Here is a 24,618-nt window from a genome sequence, read left to right as displayed (position 1 = left end):
GGTTGTCTGGGTCCAAAGACTTCTTAGATGCCACAAAAGTGTGTTTTATTGATTAAAGTTACAGACAATGTCCTAGACTCCTTGTCATCTTCGGTGAAAAAGAAAATATTCTCTTTAAAAAGGGTAAAATACCCTTTAATAAATTGTTTCATCCATTCACATCACAACGAGTAAGGATCATTTATGTAGGGATCATTTACTTTTCAATAGTCCGAATTAAATTTAAATCCGATCGGATAATTGTAAATTTATTTGAAATTAAAAAGGTAAATGAATGGAATCGGAATAAAGAAATGGATCGAGAAAATCCATTTTGCATTACCACATAGCAACCTTTTTTTTTGAAATAAAGAATTGTCACCACAGGTACTCAGAAAAAGTTGTTATGGCTATTGATAAGAATAAAAGGTTATAACTTATATACGACGTGAAATATAAGTATCAACTCATTAATAAACTAGTTAAATAAAAATCGAATATTCCACTAAAAATGGAAATAATGAGTTGATACTTATATTCGAATGGTATATATTTCTTTTATTTTTTTTGTAGATTTTTACGTTAGAAAAACTAATATTAATGAGTAAACATATTAACAAATATTATCATTTCTCATTAGATAAATATTTATGAATTTTTCTTAAACAAAAAAGTAATATATCAATGGATAAGCTAGAGTTAAAATGACAATTTAAACATTATGCAAGAGCAAATGAGAACATTATTAAAAAGTTTATTTTACAATGGCATTATTACAAATAGACCTGTCAAACGGGTCAGGCGGTATGGGTCCGTCAGAATATGGATTGGGTTAGGGTCAAAATACGGGTCAGAGAAAGTTTATGACGACTTTTATTTTATCATTTTTCAGTCGAAAAAACACTTTTTAAAATTAAATCATATTCCCTCCTAGTCGTTCATTTCTTCTATCTTTCCCTATTCATGTTATTCCGATTTCTTCCCTCTTTCCTTTTCTTTGAATGTTTTATGTGATCCAAATTTAATTGTATGTGTTCTAAAATCAATTCATTATTTCTTATGAAAGGTGGAAGGGTAAGAAATGAACGACTAGGAGGGAGTATTTAATATTAATAATATTATTATATTCATTATTTTAATAATTATTTTATTAATTGATAATATAAAAGTTATATATAAAATTGACTTTTAAAATAATTTTTTAAATAAAATTATTTAAATAATATTTTTATATTTATTATTTCAAATATAATATGATAAAATTAGTTTTTTTTAATAATATTCTTAATTTATCTTTGATCCATCGGGTCGAACGGGTCGAGCCGAGTTTCGACCGTAAAATAACTGGTCATTTCGGGCCGCGAGTCAATATTTACAGGTCTTTGTCGCTGGTCAAGATTTATGGGTCTTTGACCCTAAAAAATCGGTTGGGTCGGGTTGGATTTACATGTCGGGTCATGTTTTGACCGGTCTATATTTACAAATAATACAACTATATATAAACAGTAGTTGATCAAGCTATTGACTTAGTGAAGATGGACTACGAACGTTCCGATGAAACAATCAGACCATGTCACTTTACAAACATTCATTCAAAGAGATGAAAATAGGATTTGATCAACTATTCATGATATAGAAACTCTTAATTGCTAAGATACTTCATATTTTATATGTGATTATTATTATTCAAGTCTACAAAAATCAAATCTCTATAACAACACAAAGCATGGGAAGTTGCATAAGCCACCATCATTCCAAACATCATAAGGGCCTTTCCGACGACCGGATTCATCACTTGCCACCCATTAACGGCAATTACCCTGATGCTCCGTCTCCTCAACCTCCACCTCCACCTCCACCTCTTACATTAGCTCCACCATCGGTCCCGGCCACCTTCGACCCTCCTATTGCCTACCCGTACGATGCTCCTCAAGGTAATTAATCTAGCTCTTGTAGATTTATTATTCAAGTTGTCAAATTTCTTTATGTTGGCCTAATTATTTGCATTGTGTTTGTAATTTTGTGTACAGTTGAAACCGAGGCAGAGACAGAGACGGGAGACTTCAAGTTGGTAGCCGGGGGTAACCAGAATAAGGTAGGGGAGCAAGAAGTTGAAGCTGTTGAATTTGGCAACACTAGTGGTGACAATTCGTCCATCTTTAAACGAAAAGGCGGTAATATTGATATTCAAATCGGCAATAATATAAATGAAGGCGTGAAACAAAAGATCGGCAAGATTTCGATTGGTAATGCCATTAGCGCCGGTGCCTAAATGTGTCTCCATAGACGGATGAGTAATCGGATCTATACGCCATCGTATTCGTACCTGTATGTAACCAATATTTATTTATTATAATTATATAAATTATATAATGTGTGTAGTGAAATGTTGAAATGTATAGTTGAGATATTTTGAGTTTTCCTTGCTCTGCAAAACGCGCTTTATATATTTTATGTCATTATGTCAATTGATCAAAAATGTAGTATTATGTCTTATTTACATGATTGAATCTCTCGTGTTTGTACCAAAAAATTTCTCATGTAACGATTTATAAGCATAGCAGTAGCACAATCATTACCTTAATATGATACCGCAATCGTGTAACGACAATTTAATTCCGGAATTTTTTTACAAAGGGATTACTCTCTCTTTATTTCAATGAATAGTTTATACTTACTTTATTTAAATACGTACTAATATTTAAAATTGTCTTATTTTATTAATAGTAACTTACATAATGGATCTGATTCATGTTCTCTTATTTTCCCTTTCGATATTTTAATACATTCACTTTCCAGGCATGTGCCCAGGATTTTAAAAATTGTTTTTATCCTTTTGGGATGCAAACCCAAGTATTAAAAGTTTTTAAATTATAAATAGCTTCAATATTTCACTTTCTAAAATTATTAAGACTAATCCATTGCAATCCTTTCTATACAATTTATTAAAATCCGACTTTCAGAAGTTATGAATTTGTGATCAATCGCCAAAGGATTTTCAAGTCCGTGGAAAACAAAGACTATATTTATAGGCTAAACATGTAATACCTCGTAAATTCTAGAGCTAGTACTCGGTCGAGTGGCCGAGTACTCGACCGAGTGAGTCTGCAATTTTGTTAAGGCTCCTGATTCGTAGGTCACTCGATCGAGTGGAGGTTCACTCGACCGAGTGAACCGAGCACTCGACCGAGTGCCGCGGGAACCGCTGAGTTTTCACGCGTGGGCTTTTCTATTGATGGGCCTTGACATATATATATATATATATATAGGTGGGATCAGGTGAGAACGAACACTCGGTGCAAACGGTGAGAACGAACTACAACCAATGGATTCACTGAAATCGTACGGCTGATTCTTTCTGTCAAGGCATACTTCCTCTGACTTTTTCCGCCGAAATCAGAATTTGACACAAAAAAAAAAAAAAAAAAAAAACACGCACCAAAAACACAAAAAAAAAATTGCGATTATCCATCAATTCAGCCAGAAATTCAACGAACATTTATTCAATTGACCAACATATTACACGAATTGATGTAAGTATCGCTGAATCTATGTATTGTTATCACATATTTGATGAATTTACCTGTCAATTTGTAATTTTGTTGTGTCGATTTTTAGGGTTTTGATGGAAATCGAAGAATGCGATGTTTTGGTTGATCCTACTAATTCAATTGTTCCAGCTGATAACAATGAACTCGGGCATATATCTTCCGAATTGGGACAGATACCTTCAGAATTGGGTATAGGTATGTCTATTTTTAGGGTTTTAATTATTCAAGGCTGTTTTAGAGTGTATTATTATTATTGATGTTAGTTGTTGTATCTAGTGTAGCAATTGGTGTGAATGTTTGCTACATTAGTCAGATATGATACATGGTGTTTACGGTTTTCTGCTTGTGTGTGTCGAACTAGCCCTATTGCTTATGAGTTTTGATTGTCGTATCTAGAATTATAATTGATGTGTTTCCGGTGTCAGATTGCGTATCTAATAGTGACTTCTGGATAGTGTTTGTTCAAGACTGAAAAAGATGTACATGGGTATCAAATAGATGTTAATGAGTAAGAACTACTATTGTATATGATAACAAGGTTCACTTTAGGGTCATTCTGGAAAACTAATGGAAAACAAGATTTGATATGCGTACCTGGTAATATAATTGATGCGTCTCGATTTGATTGCGAATCGTTAATCCCTCTTAGTTACACTACTGAATGCATGCATTCATCATTATGCTTTCTGGGTTTTCCAAATTTTATGAGTTAATTCCGCAGAGAGTCACTGAAATGGACAGAAAGAATAGTTCTTTAGCTGTTTCTGAACTGATTGAGCAACACACAATTCTAGCATGCTTGAGTAGCAATTTCAATGGGGAATATAGAATTGCACTATCTTGTTGAAAGTTCACAGTAAATTCAAGTTTTGAGTGTCTTAATTGTGTTTGGTTAGTTTGTCTTAACTTCATGAGTTGATTATCTGCTAAGTTTTCAATTTAATGCAACATAAAGTCTGATATGAATACTAGATAATCAAATAGGTTCACTGGTTTAGAAAATTTGTTCGCGTTTTCAGTTGTTAAGGTTTCCGCTGATTTATGTACTAATATAACATATGCTATCTGATATTTGCAGACTCATCAGAAATCCCTCACAACTCCAAAGAAAGAATACCTGTTTGTGCACCTCATTTGAAGCCTACCGTGGGAACGATTTTCGAAAATATGGATGAGGGAATGCAATTCTACAAAACTTATGCTGCCAATGTTAGGTTTAAAATGAGGAAGTCGACCCAAAGAATGGTAGGTGGGGTGGTGATGACTAAATACTGTGTGTGTAGTAAGGCAGGTGAGAGTAAACCTAGAGGAAAGGTGAAAAAGAGGCAGAGGACTAGAATTTTGTGTAATGCAAAGATTTTTCTCAAGAGGAATGACAAAGGGAAATATGTTATTGTCGACTTTCACGAAGGTCACACACACCTTCTGACTACCCCAAACACAATAGTACATTTGCCGGAGTCAAGGGAACTAACGCTGGTACACAAGACTATGATTGTAGAGAATTCAAAGGTTAATAAAGGGCCCGTACAAAGTTTCAGAATGTTTAAGGAATATGTAAAGGGATACAGAAATGTGGGAGCATCACTAGAAGATTTCAAGAATTTTTGGAGGGATATGAAACAGTTTATAAAGGGTTACGATGCTCAAATGATGATCGAAAATTTCATGCATAAGAAAGCCATGTGTCCCTCTTTCTACTTTGATTTTGACGTTGACGAGAAAGGAAGACTTTCTAGAGTTATTTGGGCTGACTCTATATCAATAAAAAATTACAGTCTGTTTGGTGACATGACATCGTTCGACACAACCTTCAACATGAACACATATAAGATGATATTTGCTTCTTTTACGGGGGTTGACAATCACAAAAAAATGTGTGACGTTTGCAGGGGGCTTCTAAGAAATGAGTCTGATGACGGTTTTGCATGGCTTTTCGAATCTTTTCTGACCGCAATGAGTGGGAAGTACCCTAAGTGCATCATTACTGACCAGGATGCCGACATAAAGGCAGGGGTTAAAAAAGTATTCAAGGACAAAACTCATCATAGGTATTGTATGTGGCACATTATGAAGAAACTACCTGATAAGATCGGCTCTACAATTTATAGGGAAACGAACTTCATGAAAGATCTATCTGCGTGTGTATGGGCAGAAGACATTGAGCCGACTGAGTTTGAGGAACGGTGGTGTTCAGTTATATCTTCATACGGGTTAACCGAACATGAATGGCTGTCTTCGATGTTTGACATGAGAGCTTCCTGGATCCCGGCGTATTTCAGAAATCTGTTTTTAGGTGGACTAATGAGGACCACATCTAGATCCGAGTCGAAAATAGCTTTTCGGAAATTTCATGAATCCAAACTTAACTTTGGTGGAGTTTCTTATGAGATTTGAAAGTGCTATGGACGCTCAAAGGTGGAAACAGTCCAAATTAATTGCCGATTCAAAAAACTCTTTCCCTAGTCTAGAAACACCTCATCCTTTGGAGAAGCACGCTTCTGTGTTTTACACTCCGGTCATATTTTCTGAATTTCAGGTCGAGTGGAACGCTGCCTGTTTTACTTGTGGGGTTAAGGTTTTAGGGGGTAATACGTCAGACAACATTCCCATCCATGATCGTGAGAGAAATAAGGTATATTATGTTGGATTTATTCCTGATGGAGTGAAGTTAAGCTGCTCATGCAAGAAATTTGAGAGGCATGGTCTCCTGTGCCGACATGCTCTCTATGTGTTGAAAGAACAAGGATTTAAAAAAGTTCCCAACCATTTTTTGCTAAGTAGATGGAGCAAATTGGCTCTATATCAGCCACTTTGTGGTAATTTGCCCGAGACTTTGAATGAAGATTGCAGTGCCTTAGAGGTTCAAAAAATCAAGCTTGGCAGCCTATGGTCTGAATTATTCTCCTGTGTGACAATAGCAGAACAGAAGCCGGAGTGTATCGATGAGTTAATGGACCTACTCAAGAGTTTCAAGGACAAGATGATCTTAGAAAGTAGCCCGTCTGAATGTAGTAGTGGTGTCACGGGTGAAAAGTCCAGAAACAAAAATAAAGAGCTTGAAATGTTGTTAGGTACAAAGATACCGACTGAAGTTACGGTTTTAAATCCTATACAATCAAAGACTAAGGGGTCTGGAAAACGACTGGTATCCCAAAAGGATAAAGCTGTGCAAGAACATAAGAAAGCGCCGAGAAAATGTAATGCTTGTGGTGAATTGGGTTTCCATGATAGTCGGAATTGCCCCGGGAGAGCATGAAAAGTATTAAGTTCTGATCAGGTAAAATACTAATTTTGGTAAACAAGTTGGGAACATACAATTCTGTCTCTGAATATGATTACAAATTTAGCTTTAAATTTGTAAGGCTTTGATGCAGGTTTGAGAGATTGAAGGGAAAACAGACATATATTGCAGGCAAAAAAAGAAGAAATATAAAGATTAAAGTAATCAAGAGGAAGGAATGTACACACAGTGAAATACCATAGTTACGCCTTTTTTTTTCGAGAATTTACATAAGTCAACTGGTGTAACTACAAAAATTTTATATGGATCAAACATCTTTTGTCACAGATTTATGAACACTGTAATTTTGGAACGGCTCAAACCGTATTTTATTTTTAAGATGTAACTCTGACTCGTATTTTGACAATACAATAATAATGATTGTCAATGTTTGTTCTACGTATCTTGATATATAATTGATGCATGTCAGGTTTAAGATGGCGTACTTTTATGAAAATATCATTAAAAAAAAAAGATAATTATGTAAATTGCCCTGTAAGACCATGGTTGAAGACATGTACGGTAGTAATATTAATTCTTGAATACGTGGTGAAATCAACCGTCATAGATTTATGAACACAGAAACGGCCCAAACCATATCTTAATTAAAAGGTGTAACACCGACTCGTATTTAGTCAATAAAATACTAATGTTTTCCAATGTTTGATTTACGTATCTTGAAATATAATTGATGTGTATAATGTATTAAGATGGCGTGCTTTCATGAAAATAACATCGGTTGATTTCACCACGTATTAGAAAAAAAAAATTTATGTAAATTGCCCACGTCAGACCATGGTTGAAGACATGTACGGTAGTAATACTAATTTTCGAAGACGTGGAGAATTCGACCGTCTTAACATTTTTGGGGTCTTATAACAATTTGTTGGTGACATTGTAATTGTGAAAACCTTTTACCAATGAACAGCCAGATATTATTTTGAGAAAATATTGTACTTGAGTGTAAAAGTGATTTTGATGTATCTGGAAATATAATTGATGTTGTCTCCGTTGTTAGATGGCGTAACTATGCACGTAATTCCTGCCTGTCAGTTTTAAGTCAACGTTCAACAATGAACCAAGGCCAGAGTTGCGCCTTTTATATCTCCTACAGTATTTAAAACAAAACCGTCAGCTAAGACACCGTAGTGCCAGAATTACGCATTGCCATAAAATGATATCTAGACAATTGACATAAAATGTCAGTCCACTTTACACAGCTATTGAACAAGTTCGGATTACAATTTTCATTACACCCCTAACCAAAATAGATGGAGCAAAACATCTTTTGGTTACACACTACGGTTTCATAAATGTCAGTCCTAAAAGCTTTGCACTATAACGCATTCCTTGATTGATTAGAACCACGCTTCTGCATTCCAGGGATCACCTCACTCAAAAGATCTACATAGCAAAAGGTGAGACGGCAACATGAGTATATGGACAGAAGAAAAAATAGCATCGTATAGCTGTTAATACCTAAAAATCTACATATCCGACATATAGGCAGAAACATAAGTCTATAGACGGAAGAAAAATGATCATGGGGAAACAAAAAGATTAAATCATACCTTTCGTTGATTTTCTTGCCATCGTAATAAGGTGACCGCAACTACCTTTCTATATGAAGCCATAGCCTGTGTAACAACTATTGTGTTATAAATGTAATCCAACAATTATTAAACACGCCAAAGGTAGATTTTTTTTTTTTTAAAAAATAAAGGTAAAAGTGGAATAAACCTTGTAATAACTTGCAGCTTCCCACTTAGATCTGTCACGTCCAGCTTCCAACCACTTGAGTACATAAAGACCGCAATCATGCCTTCGCAAGCATACCACAAAAACAGCCAGTTAAAAATCTGAGTGGTTAACGTCAGACACCAGGATATAAAAGAGATGAACTTACAAGTTTGACTGCTGTGGAACATTCTGATGCTCAAATTCAGTTAGCGGAACACCTACCAGGTTCTTGTACTCTTTCGATCGGCATAAAATACGAACGACATTATTAACCTACAACAAGGAGAATAAATTTAATCTGAAAAGGTTTATATTTAAATAAAAGGAAATTACTAAAAAAGAGGTTTAAATCTAAGTGTGTACCACTCCAGCAGCAATCTCCAAATCAGCCCGAGGATCCTTAGAACGTAACGAGTTAAGGATGTAGTTCTTCTTCATATCCAGATCACACACACACACAAAGAAACCAGTGTTCCTTTTCGATGATGGGGATAAAAATCTGTAACACAATATAAAAAGACACATAAGTTGACTGAACGGAAAGCGGTCTTCTCGTACCAGTTTTGATAGCCTAACATCACATATTACATGCCCAAAAAAACAATAGTGGACTTACAGCTTTTACGCCCGTCCCATCCATTGGCATGTATGCGGAGGTTTTAATGTAGTTGCGACCAAGCGTTTTGTCTCGATCTGGATTAAGATGCTATATTGGACAACAACACAGATAACTATTACAAAAAAAAGTAAGAAAAAAAAAAATTCCATAAATTGATTATTGAGGTGCAGCCAATAAGAAGGGGGTACTCACACGTGCGGTTGTTGGAATATACAACAAATCTGGAGAGTGTATAGTCGAATATACCCCAAACATGTCAATTACCTGCATTTGATCCATGAATGTTGTTAGGTGCTGCGTAAAATGGAAAAAGACAAGTTATTACATAGAAAGTAATAGTACCATGTCAGCAACCCATTTCCGAGGTCTCAAAGAGGACATGCATTCTTTTGTTAATTGCCCGAAGTTTGTCTGAACTACGACGTCGCTGAAATAAACACAATGTAGTCAGTATGTGGTGATAATAATTACCACAGAAGATATTGAATAATTTCGATAATTTAAAAATGATAGTATAAGAAAATTATTACTATGTAGCTGCATCTCCATCTGACGGTGAGAACACATAATTCAAAAGGTGCGAATCAGTGTAGCCGACTTCTTCAACGACTTGTTTTCTTTAACAGAAATGGAAAAGAAATATTTAGTTGGTGTAAGGTAAAACATTAACAATTCAAAATTTTTTTACGAAAAAAAGGACTGCTTACCCAGTTTTGATGTTGAGACGCCTTGCAGATATCAACACTTGGTTCGACAGTTCATTCTGAGCGCATGTGAGGATAACAAAACAATACTTCAGCTTTTGTCTAAAAAGGACTTTGTCAACTGCAGCTGCTGTCCTGGTCTGCATGGGGAAAGGCAAATGACTATCAGTGTGGTTGATGTATCTACCGAATTGAGTAGCGTGTGGGAAGATAAAAGTACACTTCTTACATTTATGACTTGTGTTTTGAGGGCTGGACGGCAGCCTGTATATGTCTCCATGTAACACATCAGGTAAATGCCGTCATCCACATCATCAATCATGTGCATTTTGGGCACAAATTCTTCACATTTAAAAAATTGAACTTTCCCAAATTTGGTCGATTTGGCAGTCATTACATTCCGAATAAAATCCCTCTACAAGAAATGCATCAGGCTAACGTCACAAAACACATAGATGGAATGAAAACCGACAATGAAACTTTGGAAAGTATAAAGGGCAGTAGGAACAAATACTCACCACCGTCCGGACAGGTCCAGTGAACATCATACTTTTAGGTCGCTTTGGGTGGATAACTTCAATCGTTCGGGTCATGAAGTTGACACAGATCAGGAACGGCTCAGGAAGTGTGAATGGAAAGAACATCTGGGTTTGAAAAAAAGAAATGGTTACCTTAGTGAAAACAACCAGCCAAAAATTATACATTAAAATATAAATGAAACGAAAATGAGAGAGACTCACTAATTTCAATTGATCATAATCAGTGCCATCTTCACATACAATTCCCTGCAATTAATACTTGAGAGAAACATTGAGACCCAAAAAGTACAGTACAAGCCGATAAAGGGGATAATATGATAACACCAATTCAAGTCAATAATGAAAATAAATATTTACAAATGAGTGCCTTACATTGGGAGTAACAAAAGTGTAAAGACGCAAAGAGGACGAGGCCGCTTTTAACTCCTCTCTCTTGTTTAAAAGATGACCCCATGCATTGATTACATTTGCAGATATCTTTGTGCTTACGATCAAAGACTTTAAATCACATCGTCTTAATTGAAAATGCTGATTTCTGAACAATACATCGCTGAAAATATGAACACATGTAGATACATTGATTAGTGCTATATATACAATTTTTGAGGTGATAGTTACGCTAAAAAAAATATATATAAATATGTATATAAAATATGCAAACATACCTATCATCCAGTCCATCCCGAAATACTAACTCGGTAACATCTTTCTCAGCTTGGCTCAAGTCAGAGAGCATGGATATGTTCCTTACCACAAAAGGCGATTTCAAAACATTTGGAACAACTATGTCCCTCTTGCTATGAGGTTTGGCCTCTGTTTGGACTGGGAGAGCAGAGATTATCGGACGGATCTGAACTGAAGTAGGTGCTGATGGGGGGGGGGGGGGGGGGGGGGGGGGAATTAACAATTGGCTCAGGTCGATCGTATGTAGCAGCTGAATTGGATTTTTCCTGAGATTCAAAAAGGTTGAAGGTGGGATACTCGGGAGCAACTCGTTGTTTCTTTGGAAGAGGCTCATTAACGGGGTCCTTATTAAATGCATTACTTAACTCAAAAAGGGCTTCCAAGAAGGTTGGGTCATCCCAACACGGATCATCACCCGTACCCCCTGTTGTAGATGTCACCCGGGCACCGTGAACTCTCGTATCTACCATATTCACCGTATCAGCTGTCACATGAGCACCGTTTAATCCACCAGACACTTTTGACCTTTGGGCAGCACCAGATGCAACATTGAACGCTTCAGTGCGAGCATCATCAGATCTGCCTTTACTATGATCACTGTTAGTCCAAACATCTTCATCAGCTTTGCTGGGTGGTGTTAAATGAAACCCGCCCAACAAAGAATCTGCCATTGCAGAAAGCTGCCCAACAATTACAGATTGTGGCATTATAATTTTAGCACTGTTGATCGCTTCGAAAAGTTCTCAAATGCACGAGCAAGAGCTTTTCTGCTGGGCCTGTTCTCAATACAAATCGATACGCGATCGTTCATCAGTCACATCAGGATGAACTTGCTCAGGCACATTGGCAGCTGGTATGTTGGGTTCCACATACCCTTCCCCAAAACATCCTGGATGCTTCTCCAACCGGGTTTCAATAAAACCAGCACCAAACCGATGAGCCTGCCCCTTTTCTTGTGATATACGGAATGAAATATCCTCCTTGGTCCACGTGCATAATGTTGGAAACACACGCGCAACCTTTCTCGTCTTGAAAACCATCCGATCAAGGTAGATGAATATCAACACCATTATAGGACCTTTGAACGTTTTCGGACGACCCCCGTTTGCTTCACGTAACTTATCAGTCCGCCATTGTCTGACACTATCAATCAAGTTGTTCTGGGTAAAGTCGCATCATTTTAGGGTTGGTATGATTCAGACATCACTAAGGCACTTGAGAATTCTGAGGCTTGGCACATTACCCTTGACCCCCATTAGGAAAGAAGACACTATGAAAACAATGAAATTTCGTTTGAAGTGTTCACCGCCGTCCCGTTGCTCAGCCATCTTAGACAAGATATGGGAAAACTGAATTTTTTCAACACCAGCATATTGGGACTTCCAGGCCTGGAGCAGCTTCAAAAACTCTTCGGTCTGCTCATATTTTCCCGCTTGTTCATTCGTAACCTGACCCAAAGGCAGACCTGTGCTGAGATGGACATCTTCATCCCGGACATGGAGTTGGTTGTTTAAGAGAGAGGACGTAAATGGGTCAAACTCTGACACAAGCCAGTAGGCTAGATGTCCAGGAATCATGTCAGTCTTAAGGCATAATAAACCACCGAAACCCATCTCTCGAATGTCTGAAATTTGCATGTCAGAAAGCCCGCTGTTTATGAACTGAATAAGGGAGTTAGGACTCATCCTAGTTTTTAAAACCGGGAAAGCATCTTTGGAGGAACAACCAGCCTGGTTCGTATCTATGCCAGATGCTGCGTGTTGTTTGCCAGATGCCACTTGTTGGTTGCTTGTCCCAGATACCTCTATTGCCAACTTGGTTGATATGGATCTCTTCATTGTTACCCCTGTTCAGAAAAATGTAACCACACGTATCATTAATGTACCCAACAACCAAATACGTGTACCTATACATATGTAATGATATATTGGCTGAGAGTAATTCTGAAAGACCGAAATAAAAATTAAACATACAGTGCATAGTTTAAATAACAATTATACATACAGTGCATAGTTTAATTAGTTTGTATTTTTGTAATCTATAAAGGGGTCAAACAAACGGACCTGCAAAGTGTGAGACAATAGGCACAAAAGCAAAGTGTGAATCCTAATAAAGTAATGGTAGTTCACTACCCACAAACAAACAGACCTGCAATCTATAAATAAGTATCTACAACCCGTTAATATGCACATAGTGACGAAAGAGTACTTTATAAAACCAACGTATTGTATGCTAGTACGTAACCTTAAACGTAGAGCCAATAAATATACATATGTTAAGACAGCTAGTACAACAACAAAAGAGGGTGATGGTTGATAGTGTATTTGAAGAATACGTAGCATATAAAAACCTAATGACAGATAGGTACCTAGTATCTAAATTAGCGTACCTAAATCCCGGCATAACGTATCTGACAAGAGCCCCCCTTAAGTGTTGATAAAACAACAAAACACAAACAATGCCACACACCGAATATATGGCACATTAATCAAATAAATAGGTACTTAGTATCTAAATTAGCGTACCTAAATACCGGTATAACGTATCTGACAAGAGCCCCCCTTAAGTGTTGATAAAACAACAAAACACAAACAATGCCACACACTGAATATATGGCACATTAATCAAATAAATGTAGTAGCTGATAGTTTATTTGAAAAAATACATGGCGTAACACGACCGAATGACAAAGATGTACCTAATAGCTATACAAACGTACCTGTATCCCGGAATAACGTACCTACTGTCAACAAGGGCCCCTAATTGGTGAGAAACAAAAGAATTCCACCAAAAAATAGGTATGAACACACATATTTTTTTTTGACATAGACAAACGACTGACAGTCAGAAACAACAAACACCATGAACTGATAATTAAAATGATGCGAAATCGATGAACTAAAAGTTGTAGTGAACGAAAAACAAAAAGCAGTCAGTAAAAGCAGCAGCCAAAACACAACAAAAAGTATAAATAAATCATACAAACTAGACGGATAATGAACTTAATCACGACAACAACAACATTGATAACAAAAACTCACCAAAAACGCAACAAAATTAGTCCTAACAAAATAGAAAACACATGAAATCTCACAACAAATGAAAGTCGAAATGGAATACTGTGAAATCAATATAACTAAGGTTACATGCAAGACGATTTGAAACAGTAAAAAATCAAATGGATAAAGAAATACAATACCTAGCTGAAGCATATAGACGATGATGCACCTCAGATCATCGATTTCGATCAGGTTAATTGAAACAGACAAGGAATCTGCAAATCACATGAACAACTGAAATCAAAATATAATCACAAACAAAAACTAAATTAAACAATTAATTAAACGCAAAACAGCGGGAATATTACCTAATCACAACCACACTCGACGATAACACAAATTAAGCTCAACTGGACCTGCATTATTGATTAAAAGCACAAGGAAGTAAAAATACAGGAAATAATTAAGCTCAACTACAAAAAAGTCGAAGAAATCGATATAAACAACTGAAAATTATGATGAATTTACACCGAAAAATACTTACGAATTTGAAAGAAATATGACAATTGAAGATGATATAATGATACAGATGCAGACTATTAATCGTTGTCCATTATCATCGTCGTTGAATTTCTTCGACTTTAGTTAATTTGACGAGATGATGAATTTGGGGAAAAAATTAGGGTTCTGTTAGTGGAGAGAGAGAGTGTACAGAAAAAAATGAGACGAGAGAGAAAGAATTTTGAAGAAATGAAAAAATACGCGTGATATAATCCCGCGTAATAACGGTGCGTTAACAAAAAGAATCAGCCGTACGATTTCACATAATCCATTGGTTGTAGTTCGTTCTCACCGTTTGCACCGAGTATTCGTTCTCACCCGATCCTAAATCTATATATATATATATATACATATATATACATATATATACATAGAGGCAAGATCCGGTGAGTTTGCCACTTTTCGTGAGTTACCCCCGCATTTATATACCATTGGATCTAACAAGATCAAGGGCTGAGATTAACCCACACAAAAATACACAACCTTAATTTTTCTTTCTCTCTTCCAGTTCATTCTTGTTCTACGTTACCCTGCTTACTATTTTTTCCCCTCCCTTTCTTCATTCTTCCCCTCTTTTTTCCTATTTTCTTCCAATTTATGGCATAATCCAATCAAAGTTTCTCAAAACTTGAGTAATTCAAGTTGAAAACACAAAATTAATTCATTATCTTCATTCAATTTGATTAATACACGCATCAATCGTCAGTTTTTGCCCAAAATTTGCAGAAACCCTAGCGCAAATTGACAAAACGAAGGTAAGTGTAGATTATGTAAATGAATATATGTTATTTTGCGAGTTATTTCAATTGTTACTCCGTTAATATGCTTGTCTATCATACCGTTGGCATTTGATTGGTGATTTATTATCATAATCCTGAAAAATTGTTGGTAATATAACTTAGCACACCAATTGTATGTTATAATGTCTAGTTCAATATAGAAACTCAGTTATTGTAATGAAGAAACGTGGTTATTTAATAGTTATTCAAATGCAGAAACTCAGTTATTGTAATGTAGAAACTCAGTTATTGTAATGTATAAACTCAGTTATGGTATGTAGAAACTCTGATATTTGTAGTTATTGTAATGTAGAAACTCGATTATTGTAATGAATAAAGTCAATTATTCTATATGTGATTCAGTTATTCACTCGTTAGTTGTTACAATTACAGTTATTTTATAGTCTAGTTATTATAATATATTGACCGAGTCATTCTATATGATGTTCTGTTAAGTTATATTCTTCTTTTTGGTGATTTGCAGATTGAATCAAGATAGACGCGGATAATTGACGTTCAATGGAAAAATTGATGTATATACTTGGTCATTTGTTGTTAGCTTTCATCTTGTTTAATTGAATAGCTTAATTATTGTAATGTAGAAACTCAGTTATTGTAATGTAGAAAAGCTCAGCTATTGTAATGTAGAAACTCTGGTATTTGTAATTATTCTAATGTAGAAACTCAGTTATTGTAATGTAGAAACTCAGTTATTGTAATGTAAAACTCTGGTATTTGTAGTTATTGTAATGTAGAAACTCGGTTATTGTAATGAGTAAATTGTGTTATTGTATTAAGATGAAACTCAAATATATTCAAATATCTATCGTGTGTTTGTTTTCATCTTCTTTAATTGAATAACTAGTCAATTCCATTCAATCAATCATTGAGATTGGTTAAGGCAATTGCAAAATCTGAAAAATGAAATAATCATATATAACATGGCTAAAACAAATCACTTACTTTTATTATATAACTATTTTGTTTCCAACACATTACACTTAAATATCTCCAACAAATTATAGCTTAAGCATCATCATCATTACATCTAAGCATTTCAAATAATACATCTAACAATAGTACATCACAAATATTACATATATTTATCTCTATTACAACGTCTAAAAATATTTCTTCCAACGAGAACCGTGTCTTGCCGTTGTGTTCACGTTTCTTCCACCGATATTTCTTCCCGACGAGAACCATGTCTTGCCTATTGATGTGGGCTGAACTAGCAGACAACAAAAGCTCACTGAAAGAAATAAAAACAAAAAGGGAGTAAGTTATAAATTACTATACAACTATAAGCAGATTATATAAGACCACAACAATAATTACAAATTTAAATAACTAAGTTAAAACAATACAATAATTAAGATGTAATATTACTATAACCAACTTAAACAGATTATATAAGAAGACGTCATCTTGCAACAACTCTAATTTGAAATAACTAATTTAAAACAATACAATAATTAAGTTTGAATAATACAATAATTCAGTTAAAGCAATACAATAATCTGTTGTTACATGATTAAAACAAAAAAAAAGTAATCGCAAAATACAATAACGAGTTTGTATAATACAATAATCGTAAAACAACTATAAAATAACTGGATATTTTAGAGAAGTAAAGTATACTATTATAACCGACTATAAGCATATTATATGAGACCACAATAATAACTCCAAAATGAAATAACTAAGCTAAAACAATACAATAATTGAGGTGTAATATTATTATAACCAACCTAAACAGATTATATAAGAATACGCCATCTTACAACAACTTTAATTTGAAACAACTAAGTTAAAACAATATAATAACTAAGTTTGAATAATACAATAACTCGGTTAAAGCAATACAATAACTATTATTAACAGAATATATTCAAACATAGCAAACAAGAAGTAAATACAAAATACAAAATACAATAACTGAGTTTGAATAATACAATAACTCGGTTAAAGTAATACAATAATCGCTATTAATGATTAACCGAGAGAATTCGAGATATTATCAAAGATACAAAAACACAATTGAATAAAAAAACCTACTCAAACACCTTACAAACAAGATGAAAATGCACAAATCATTTAGAATTCTCATCTCAAACTCAAAACCTTAGAAATTATTGGCAAAAACAATGAGAGAACAAGTAATTTAACAACAAAGACATAAGAACAAGCAGATATACAACGAATCAACGAAAATGAAACGAACATTAGATAAGAACGATAATGAAAACGCATAAATCAGATCTAGAAAAACAAAATTAGTACTTACCTATTGTGAAATTGAAGAGAAATATGAAGATGAGGCGAAAGTGACGACGAAATCTCCTTAATTGATGACGAATTTGAATGAGTATGATGAAGACTGAGTTTGTAGCTGTAATTTGAACGAAATTGATGAAGATTGAATTTCATAATTCTTATCGATTCTTTTTTTTTGTTCTGGTTTTTTAGAGGTTGAAGGAGGAGAGAGAGTGATTTTTTCTAATAATGGGGGATATTGAGGGAAAAGTGGGTATTTGTAGGTTGGGTAAGATCTAATCTCAGCCATCCATCTTAGATTAGATTAGTGGTTCAGATTTAGAGGGGTAACTCACCAAAAAAACCAAACTCATATGATCCTATTTCTATATACATATACATATATATACATATACATACATATATATATATATATATATATATATATATATATATATATATATATATATATGTATATATATACCCTATTTCCCGATTCTCCCCATTTCCAAATCCTAATTTCTTCTCTCTAAACCCCTCCCACCTCTCTCTCTATAATCCCTCCTCTAAATCCTAGATCTACAACTATGGGTGAAGAATTTGAAAGATTCATTCACATATTCTTGTTTCTTATCACTTGGTGAATATTATACTACCTTTTTCTCTTAATTTGGATAATTCGTTTTAAGACTCAAACCCTAGAATTTGGGGGATTTTCATGGGTGATGTTAATTATTATTTTAATTAGTATTAGGAGTAATTAATGGGTAATAATGAAGGGTTAATTAGTAGTATTAGTTATTGTAGGATGCTTTGTGATAGTTGTTATGAAATTATGTAGGATGAGACAGTTTTATGATATGGATGCTTGATGGATTCAGATTTCTTATGAAGAATGCTAAAAGGTAGGTTAATCCTACTCGGTTTCAATAATGTGGTCGTTACATATGTTGTGGTTAATGTTGTAATTAATGTCATATAATTAGCGTAATTGCATTATAACATGTTTAGTAGATAATATCATCATTAAGGAGCTAAGTATGTCGGTTGAATTGCATTATAACATGATATTGGTGAATATGACTTGATGAGTCGTTAATTGACATATTGTGTGGTATCTTGCATTATTGTATTTGTCATGTATAATGGAGAATATGACTGTAACACCCCCTCATACCAAGGTACCTTACCAAGGACTACCCTAGCATGAAAGACTGTTATCATCTCGGTTTTCCGAGGTTAGTATATCAAAGTTACCAATTCCAAACAACCTTTATTAAAGTATAAAGAGTTAGTGATTACATGTTTCCAAAACCAAACCAAAGTATAGCTGTGAAAGGTCTAACAACTACAAAAAATGCAAGCTAAGTCTCTTGACGGCGGAAGCAAGACTCGAGTGATGACTCCCCATGACTGTCCCATAGCTAAACATCTGCATTACCTGTCATAATCTGCTCACCATCCCCGAATGGATCACCGCAGGTTTTACAAAACAACAACATGGGGTCAGTACCGTTCAATCAAGATAAGACAAACAAATAATGTAACCGGCTGATCATCCTTCATAGTAACGGACTACACACCGAAGTGTGTAGCCCTGCCGGATTACCCATTGCAACAGGTAATCCACTCCGCCGGCGGGGGACCGCATCCCATCCCCACCAAGTCCAGCTCATCAACGAGCGACTATCAATCCCTGTCCCTTAATGTGCACATCCCCTCCCGTGACGGGTTCCACGAAGGGCGAACTAGGGTGTGAAGCCACTCCCGCAAGTGACTCCACCACAATCACACACACCACAGCATCACAGCTCTCACAACACCACAACCATCACAACACAACCACATCACCACCGTCACCACAACACCCATACTCCGATGATCCGCAGATAACAACAATTACAAAACAAACACAATCTAAATCAATCAACAGTAACCGAGTAGGGGAAACCCTACCTTTTCGCCATCCGCTATGCTGCAATCAATCATACAACATGCATAACAAATACCACATCGTCACCTACAAAAATTACAATCAACAATCCCCAAATTAACCCAAATCAATAATTAGGGCAAAACCCTAAACACAATCTATTAACTGATTACAAAGCACCAGAGACTCACCAACGAAATCGAGACAAAAGACGGAAGTGTAGATTTGCGATCGACCAAATAGCCTTGAGAGTGATTAGGGTGATTAGAGAGAGAGAGATGAACGTCGTTAGGTTTTGGTAAAAATAATTTAGAAACTGTAAACATAATTTATATAATCTCTAATCACCTTAACCAAACCACGGAAAATAACACCCGTCAGACCGGATACTCGGTCGAGTATAGACTATACTCGGCCGAGTATCCTCTACTCGGTCGAGTATTCATCATACTCGGCCGAGTGTTCCTCGGCAGTAGCCAAACAGACTCCACGACACACACTACTCGACCGAGTAGGCCATACTCGGTCGAGTACCAGCCTATAAAATCCGTAATATTACAGTCTTCCCTCCTTAAAAAGAACTTCGTCCCCGAAGTTCCAACCCAACCTATAAAACCTGGACACTTAACACTAAGTCCACCAACCACGCTTACTTCCACAACACGGCTCACGATAACATCTCAACTACAACATAGCCTCCTAATACTGACTCCATAATATTACCGAATAACCATAATATAATGTTGCCAACTCTGCCTCACTTCTATAACATTCACTAACAACTCAATTACCAAGACAATCCACCGGATAAGATCAACCATCAAGACGGAATGTTACATTCTACCATCCTTAAAACGAACTTCGTCCTCGAAGTTTACTCGCACACATAAACATCCTCACAGTCCGTTACTCACACTCCTAAACATCATACTACTATGAGCACTGCCATTACCGTAATAAAATCGACCATCACACAAATCCATCCTTATTCTTCACCAACACTCAAACTTCCAATTGCCACCTGTATGACCATCAAACTCTCTTGTCGCATCCTACTCCTCTTAAGATAAATGTTACGTCCTCGTAACTCACTAATACTAGGTCCTTTGCTATACCTTCCATAATCGTCATTACCACCGCATGACAAGGATAACCCACTATAACCTCAACACCTACAACCATTCCTATATCCAGGACTCTCTTTCTCTAACAGTTCTCGTGCCTCCAATTATTCTGTACTCCCATAACATATATCATAAAATCCTCAGTATAACCACTACTCCATCCCTTCTACATTACCACAAAACGACATACTTCTATATACATATACACTCATCTCCACAATCTTATCTCACAATCCTCAAGTATTACACATACTCCCATTAGGTTCTCAAGTTCATCTCTTCTATTACCACAAAACTCACCCTTGACTTGACATGATATTAAGTCCTAAAACTCCGTACTCCCTGTCCCAAGAAAAGGTGCTAAACCACCTGTAGTTTCAAGTTCAATACCACACATGTTCCACTATTTCTTTCCACAACTATGTCCACCAATGCCTCATCTAACACAAGATTAAAAGTACTCCAACAACCTCTCACAACTGTGTCTCATTAACAGAATATTACTTTACCATGACAACAACAAAATCATACCCAACTCTCTTTCATATTATACTCTATAAAAAAAAAAAACAATAGGGCCATACCCATACCGACACTGGTAAGAAACATCGGAAAACAACACAACGGTCTATATGCCCCGACCGACACTGACAAGAAATAGCAGTAAGCAAACAACAATCTATGACAACACGAAAATACTCATATCACAACACGAATTACCGTGCACAGTGCACAACAACCACATCGATAGCCATCACAACTTTTACAATCTCATAACACTGACTCAGCACAACTTCCTTGACCACAAGACTTTCTTAAAACTGCTCTACCAGATCACGACGCAGCATATTAGACGGGATCACAAATACCAACCTTATGAATATTATCCATACCATGACTCTTGAGGCCGGAACCTCACACCATTACTTACAGAGATCATACATACACATATAAGTATAACATATGACACGGAACACACATATAACGACTCGTAACTATCACGCCACACCATTATTCGTGAGGCCAGGACCTCACACAAAGTTTTACACACCTCATAGACCTATAATCGAATCTAACTAGCCAATCCTGATCACGTAAGTTACCACTTGATAATGAATACCTCTCATCCGGACATCATCCTCAACCACTAGTGACAACAATACGACACCAACACCCTTTCATGTGACCGCTCTCTCACTATCACTTCTTTATACAACAGTTTATTTCCTCTTTTGGTTGTCATCCCATATAACGGGCATCATATCCATCAACAAAATTTTCCTCAATATTATTCCCTTAATACCCCGAAACTCACGGCTAACACGTCGTCATGTACTCCTATATAACCATTAAATCACACCCACTAATGAGGCTATCGTACATTTCCGTAATTTCCTACTTACTTCCATCCCTCTTTCCCCCTTTTCACGCAGTAATACCAATTAATAATTCATCTCCTTCCTCTTTCTACCTAACTCTTTAGTAATTTGTTTATTTTCTCGTAGCTCCACAACTCTAATTCCATTAATTCATATCAATATCCTATCATTCTTTCTTATCATTTATCCTCTCTCATCTTACTTCTCTCTCACCCTTGTCACCATCAAGTCTACACACTAATGGTTACTCTTCAATTAGTCGTATCTCCCTTTCGTATCTCTAGAAAACCAAAAATTTACATCATACCGATAATTTCCCAAGGAATTACATACTATGCACACCTCTAGATATTCCAAATTCCCAAACTCGACCACTATCTACCCATCGCGGTATAACTCTATCTCACTATACACCATTCGTTTCCATCTCTCTATAGCGATCTTTTATCACATACATCCTTAGCCAACTCAATCCTAACCGTCTCTCTCCATAAATCCTTACACATACCACTATGTCACTATTCATATCCCTCATTTCAATCTTTCATTTTCACGTTTTCTTTACACTTACATCATCCTTGCCCATATATACTTACTTTTATATTACTCAACACACGACTATATCACTCACCATATCTCACAAAACATGCTCTTTACCTCGATTAGCTCATCATTCTTCCCTTTTCTTTTTCTACTATCTCTCACAACCACATTAACACATGTCTTCCTTATCCAACACATATCCTTCATAAGCCAGCATTCTCCCTATCATAGCATTTGGTAACTTACGTATCAAGACCGTCACATATATAAAAGAATGCGTTAAGACTCAAAACATACGTATGCACATACTCCACGACTCAAAACAAATGTAAGAACATAGCCACCGACTCAAAATTAAGGTGAAAATATAGCCACCGACTCAAAATGGTCGCCCACTGAAGTACTTGGTCGAGTACGTGGCATACTAGGCCGAGTACAGGATACTCGGTCGAGTAATGAGACTACTCGGCCGAGTTAACGACTCCAGAAGCTAAACAGAATTATCACAGAGAGATTACTCAGCCGAATATGGAATACTCGGTCGAGTATAAAAGATACTCGGCCGAGTAGGGACTACTCGGTCGAGTATCGGCGCAGTTCTCAGCACCATCCAATTTTCGTAAAACAGTCATATCTCACTCGTTACTTGGTCAATATGGGCGTGTGACCTATCGTTAGAATCATAAGAACACAAGCTATCACATCCAATTGGAATTACAGCAATATCATTTCTAGAACTCAACTTATGACAGTTTTAAGACAACCCTTCTGTAATCGATCTTCATACAAATCAAATTTTCTAAACAAAACAACTTGAACATGAATAAATCAAATAGTAACAACTCGATACTTCTAAAATCCAGTACATAGATGAAATTTCATCATATCCATACGTGCATTAAACACAACATAAACTTACGATAACATACTTAAGCATGCAATTTTATATACTATGCATCGCTACGCAAAGTTAAGCATATTACGTCATAAATCTGAAAGCCACATAGTAAACACGTAACATGCCAATACTTTTCATGCCAAAACTGTTTCAACTGATTTCACACATCAATTCCATCGTGCCTTTCTACCACTTCCACAATGTCCTTCACAGATTTTCACACATTACACCTTCTACCACATGTTCCAAGCATTCAATTTCGACACACCACACGCATTAATCAAATAAACAAACAACACAGTTCCCCCGTGACCGGCTTGAGTTTGTGAAGGCCATAGTGTGACTCCGGGACGTCTCCCAAGTCCTTGCGGTAGCTCCAAACAACTCTCCCCGGGTTCATTTTATTTAGACTCCCTAAATTCATTGGATTGATTAGTTTTAGGTGCCAGAATCTTCGGATCTGATACCACTTTGTAACACCTCCTCATACCAAGGTACCTTACCAAGGACTACCCTAGCATGAAAGACTGTTACCATCTCGGTTTCCCGAGGTTAGTATATCAAAGTTACCAATTCCAAACAACCTTTTTTAAAGTATAAAGACTTAGTGATTACATGTTTCCAAAACCAAACCAAAGTATAGCTGTGAAAGGTCTAACAACTACAAAGAATGCAAGCTAAGTCTCTTGATGACGGAAGCTAGACTCGAGTAATGACTCCCCATGACTGTCCCATAGCTAAACATTTGCATTACCTGTCATAATCTGCTCACCATCCCCGAATGGATCACCGCAGGTTTTACAAAACAACAACACGGCGTCAGTACCGTTCAATCAAGATAAGACTAACAAATAATGTAACCGACTGATCATCCTCCATAGTAACTGACTACACACCGAAGTGTGTAGCCCTGCCGGATTACCCATCGCAACAAGTAATCCACTCCGCCGGTGGGGGACCGCAGCCCATCCCCACCAAGTCCAGCTCATCAACGAGCGACTATCAATCCCTGTCCCTTAATGTGCACATCCCCTCCCGTGACGGGTT

General features: G+C 36.1%; 3 protein-coding genes and 1 long non-coding RNA gene across 4 annotated transcripts; 3 read left to right on the top strand and 1 right to left on the bottom strand.

The window, feature by feature from the left end:
- Positions 1–1,507: 1,507 nt before the first annotated feature.
- LOC141614810 (uncharacterized) lies at positions 1,508–2,433 on the top strand. The gene is made up of 2 exons (XM_074433542.1): positions 1,508–1,913; positions 2,010–2,433. The coding sequence occupies exons 1-2, from the start codon at positions 1,706–1,708 to the stop codon at positions 2,249–2,251; spliced, it is 450 nt and encodes a 149-aa protein (XP_074289643.1). The 5' UTR covers positions 1,508–1,705; the 3' UTR covers positions 2,252–2,433.
- Positions 2,434–3,604: 1,171 nt separating this feature from the next.
- Positions 3,605–5,927, top strand: LOC141613281 (protein FAR1-RELATED SEQUENCE 5-like). Its single transcript, XM_074432018.1, has 2 exons — positions 3,605–3,725; positions 4,609–5,927. Exons 1-2 carry the CDS (start codon positions 3,605–3,607, stop codon positions 5,925–5,927), a joined length of 1,440 nt encoding a protein of 479 aa, XP_074288119.1.
- Positions 5,928–5,934: 7 nt separating this feature from the next.
- On the top strand, positions 5,935–6,789 carry LOC141613280 (protein FAR-RED IMPAIRED RESPONSE 1-like). Its single transcript, XM_074432017.1, has one exon. The coding sequence runs from the start codon at positions 5,935–5,937 to the stop codon at positions 6,787–6,789; it is 855 nt and encodes a 284-aa protein (XP_074288118.1).
- Positions 6,790–8,101: 1,312 nt separating this feature from the next.
- LOC141614809 (uncharacterized) lies at positions 8,102–8,632 on the bottom strand. The gene is made up of 3 exons (XR_012529386.1): positions 8,554–8,632; positions 8,385–8,450; positions 8,102–8,217 (listed from the first exon to the last, which is right to left on the bottom strand). It is a non-coding gene; the product is annotated as an uncharacterized LOC141614809 (long non-coding RNA).
- Between the last annotated feature and the right edge of the window lie 15,986 nt (positions 8,633–24,618).

The sequence above is a fragment of the Silene latifolia genome, chromosome 11, assembly GCF_048544455.1.
Source record: "Silene latifolia isolate original U9 population chromosome 11, ASM4854445v1, whole genome shotgun sequence".
NCBI classification, from domain to species: Eukaryota; Viridiplantae; Streptophyta; class Magnoliopsida; order Caryophyllales; family Caryophyllaceae; genus Silene; species Silene latifolia.
The sequence above is the reverse complement of the archived record's forward strand: the minus strand, read 5'-3'. Positions and strand labels throughout refer to the sequence as shown.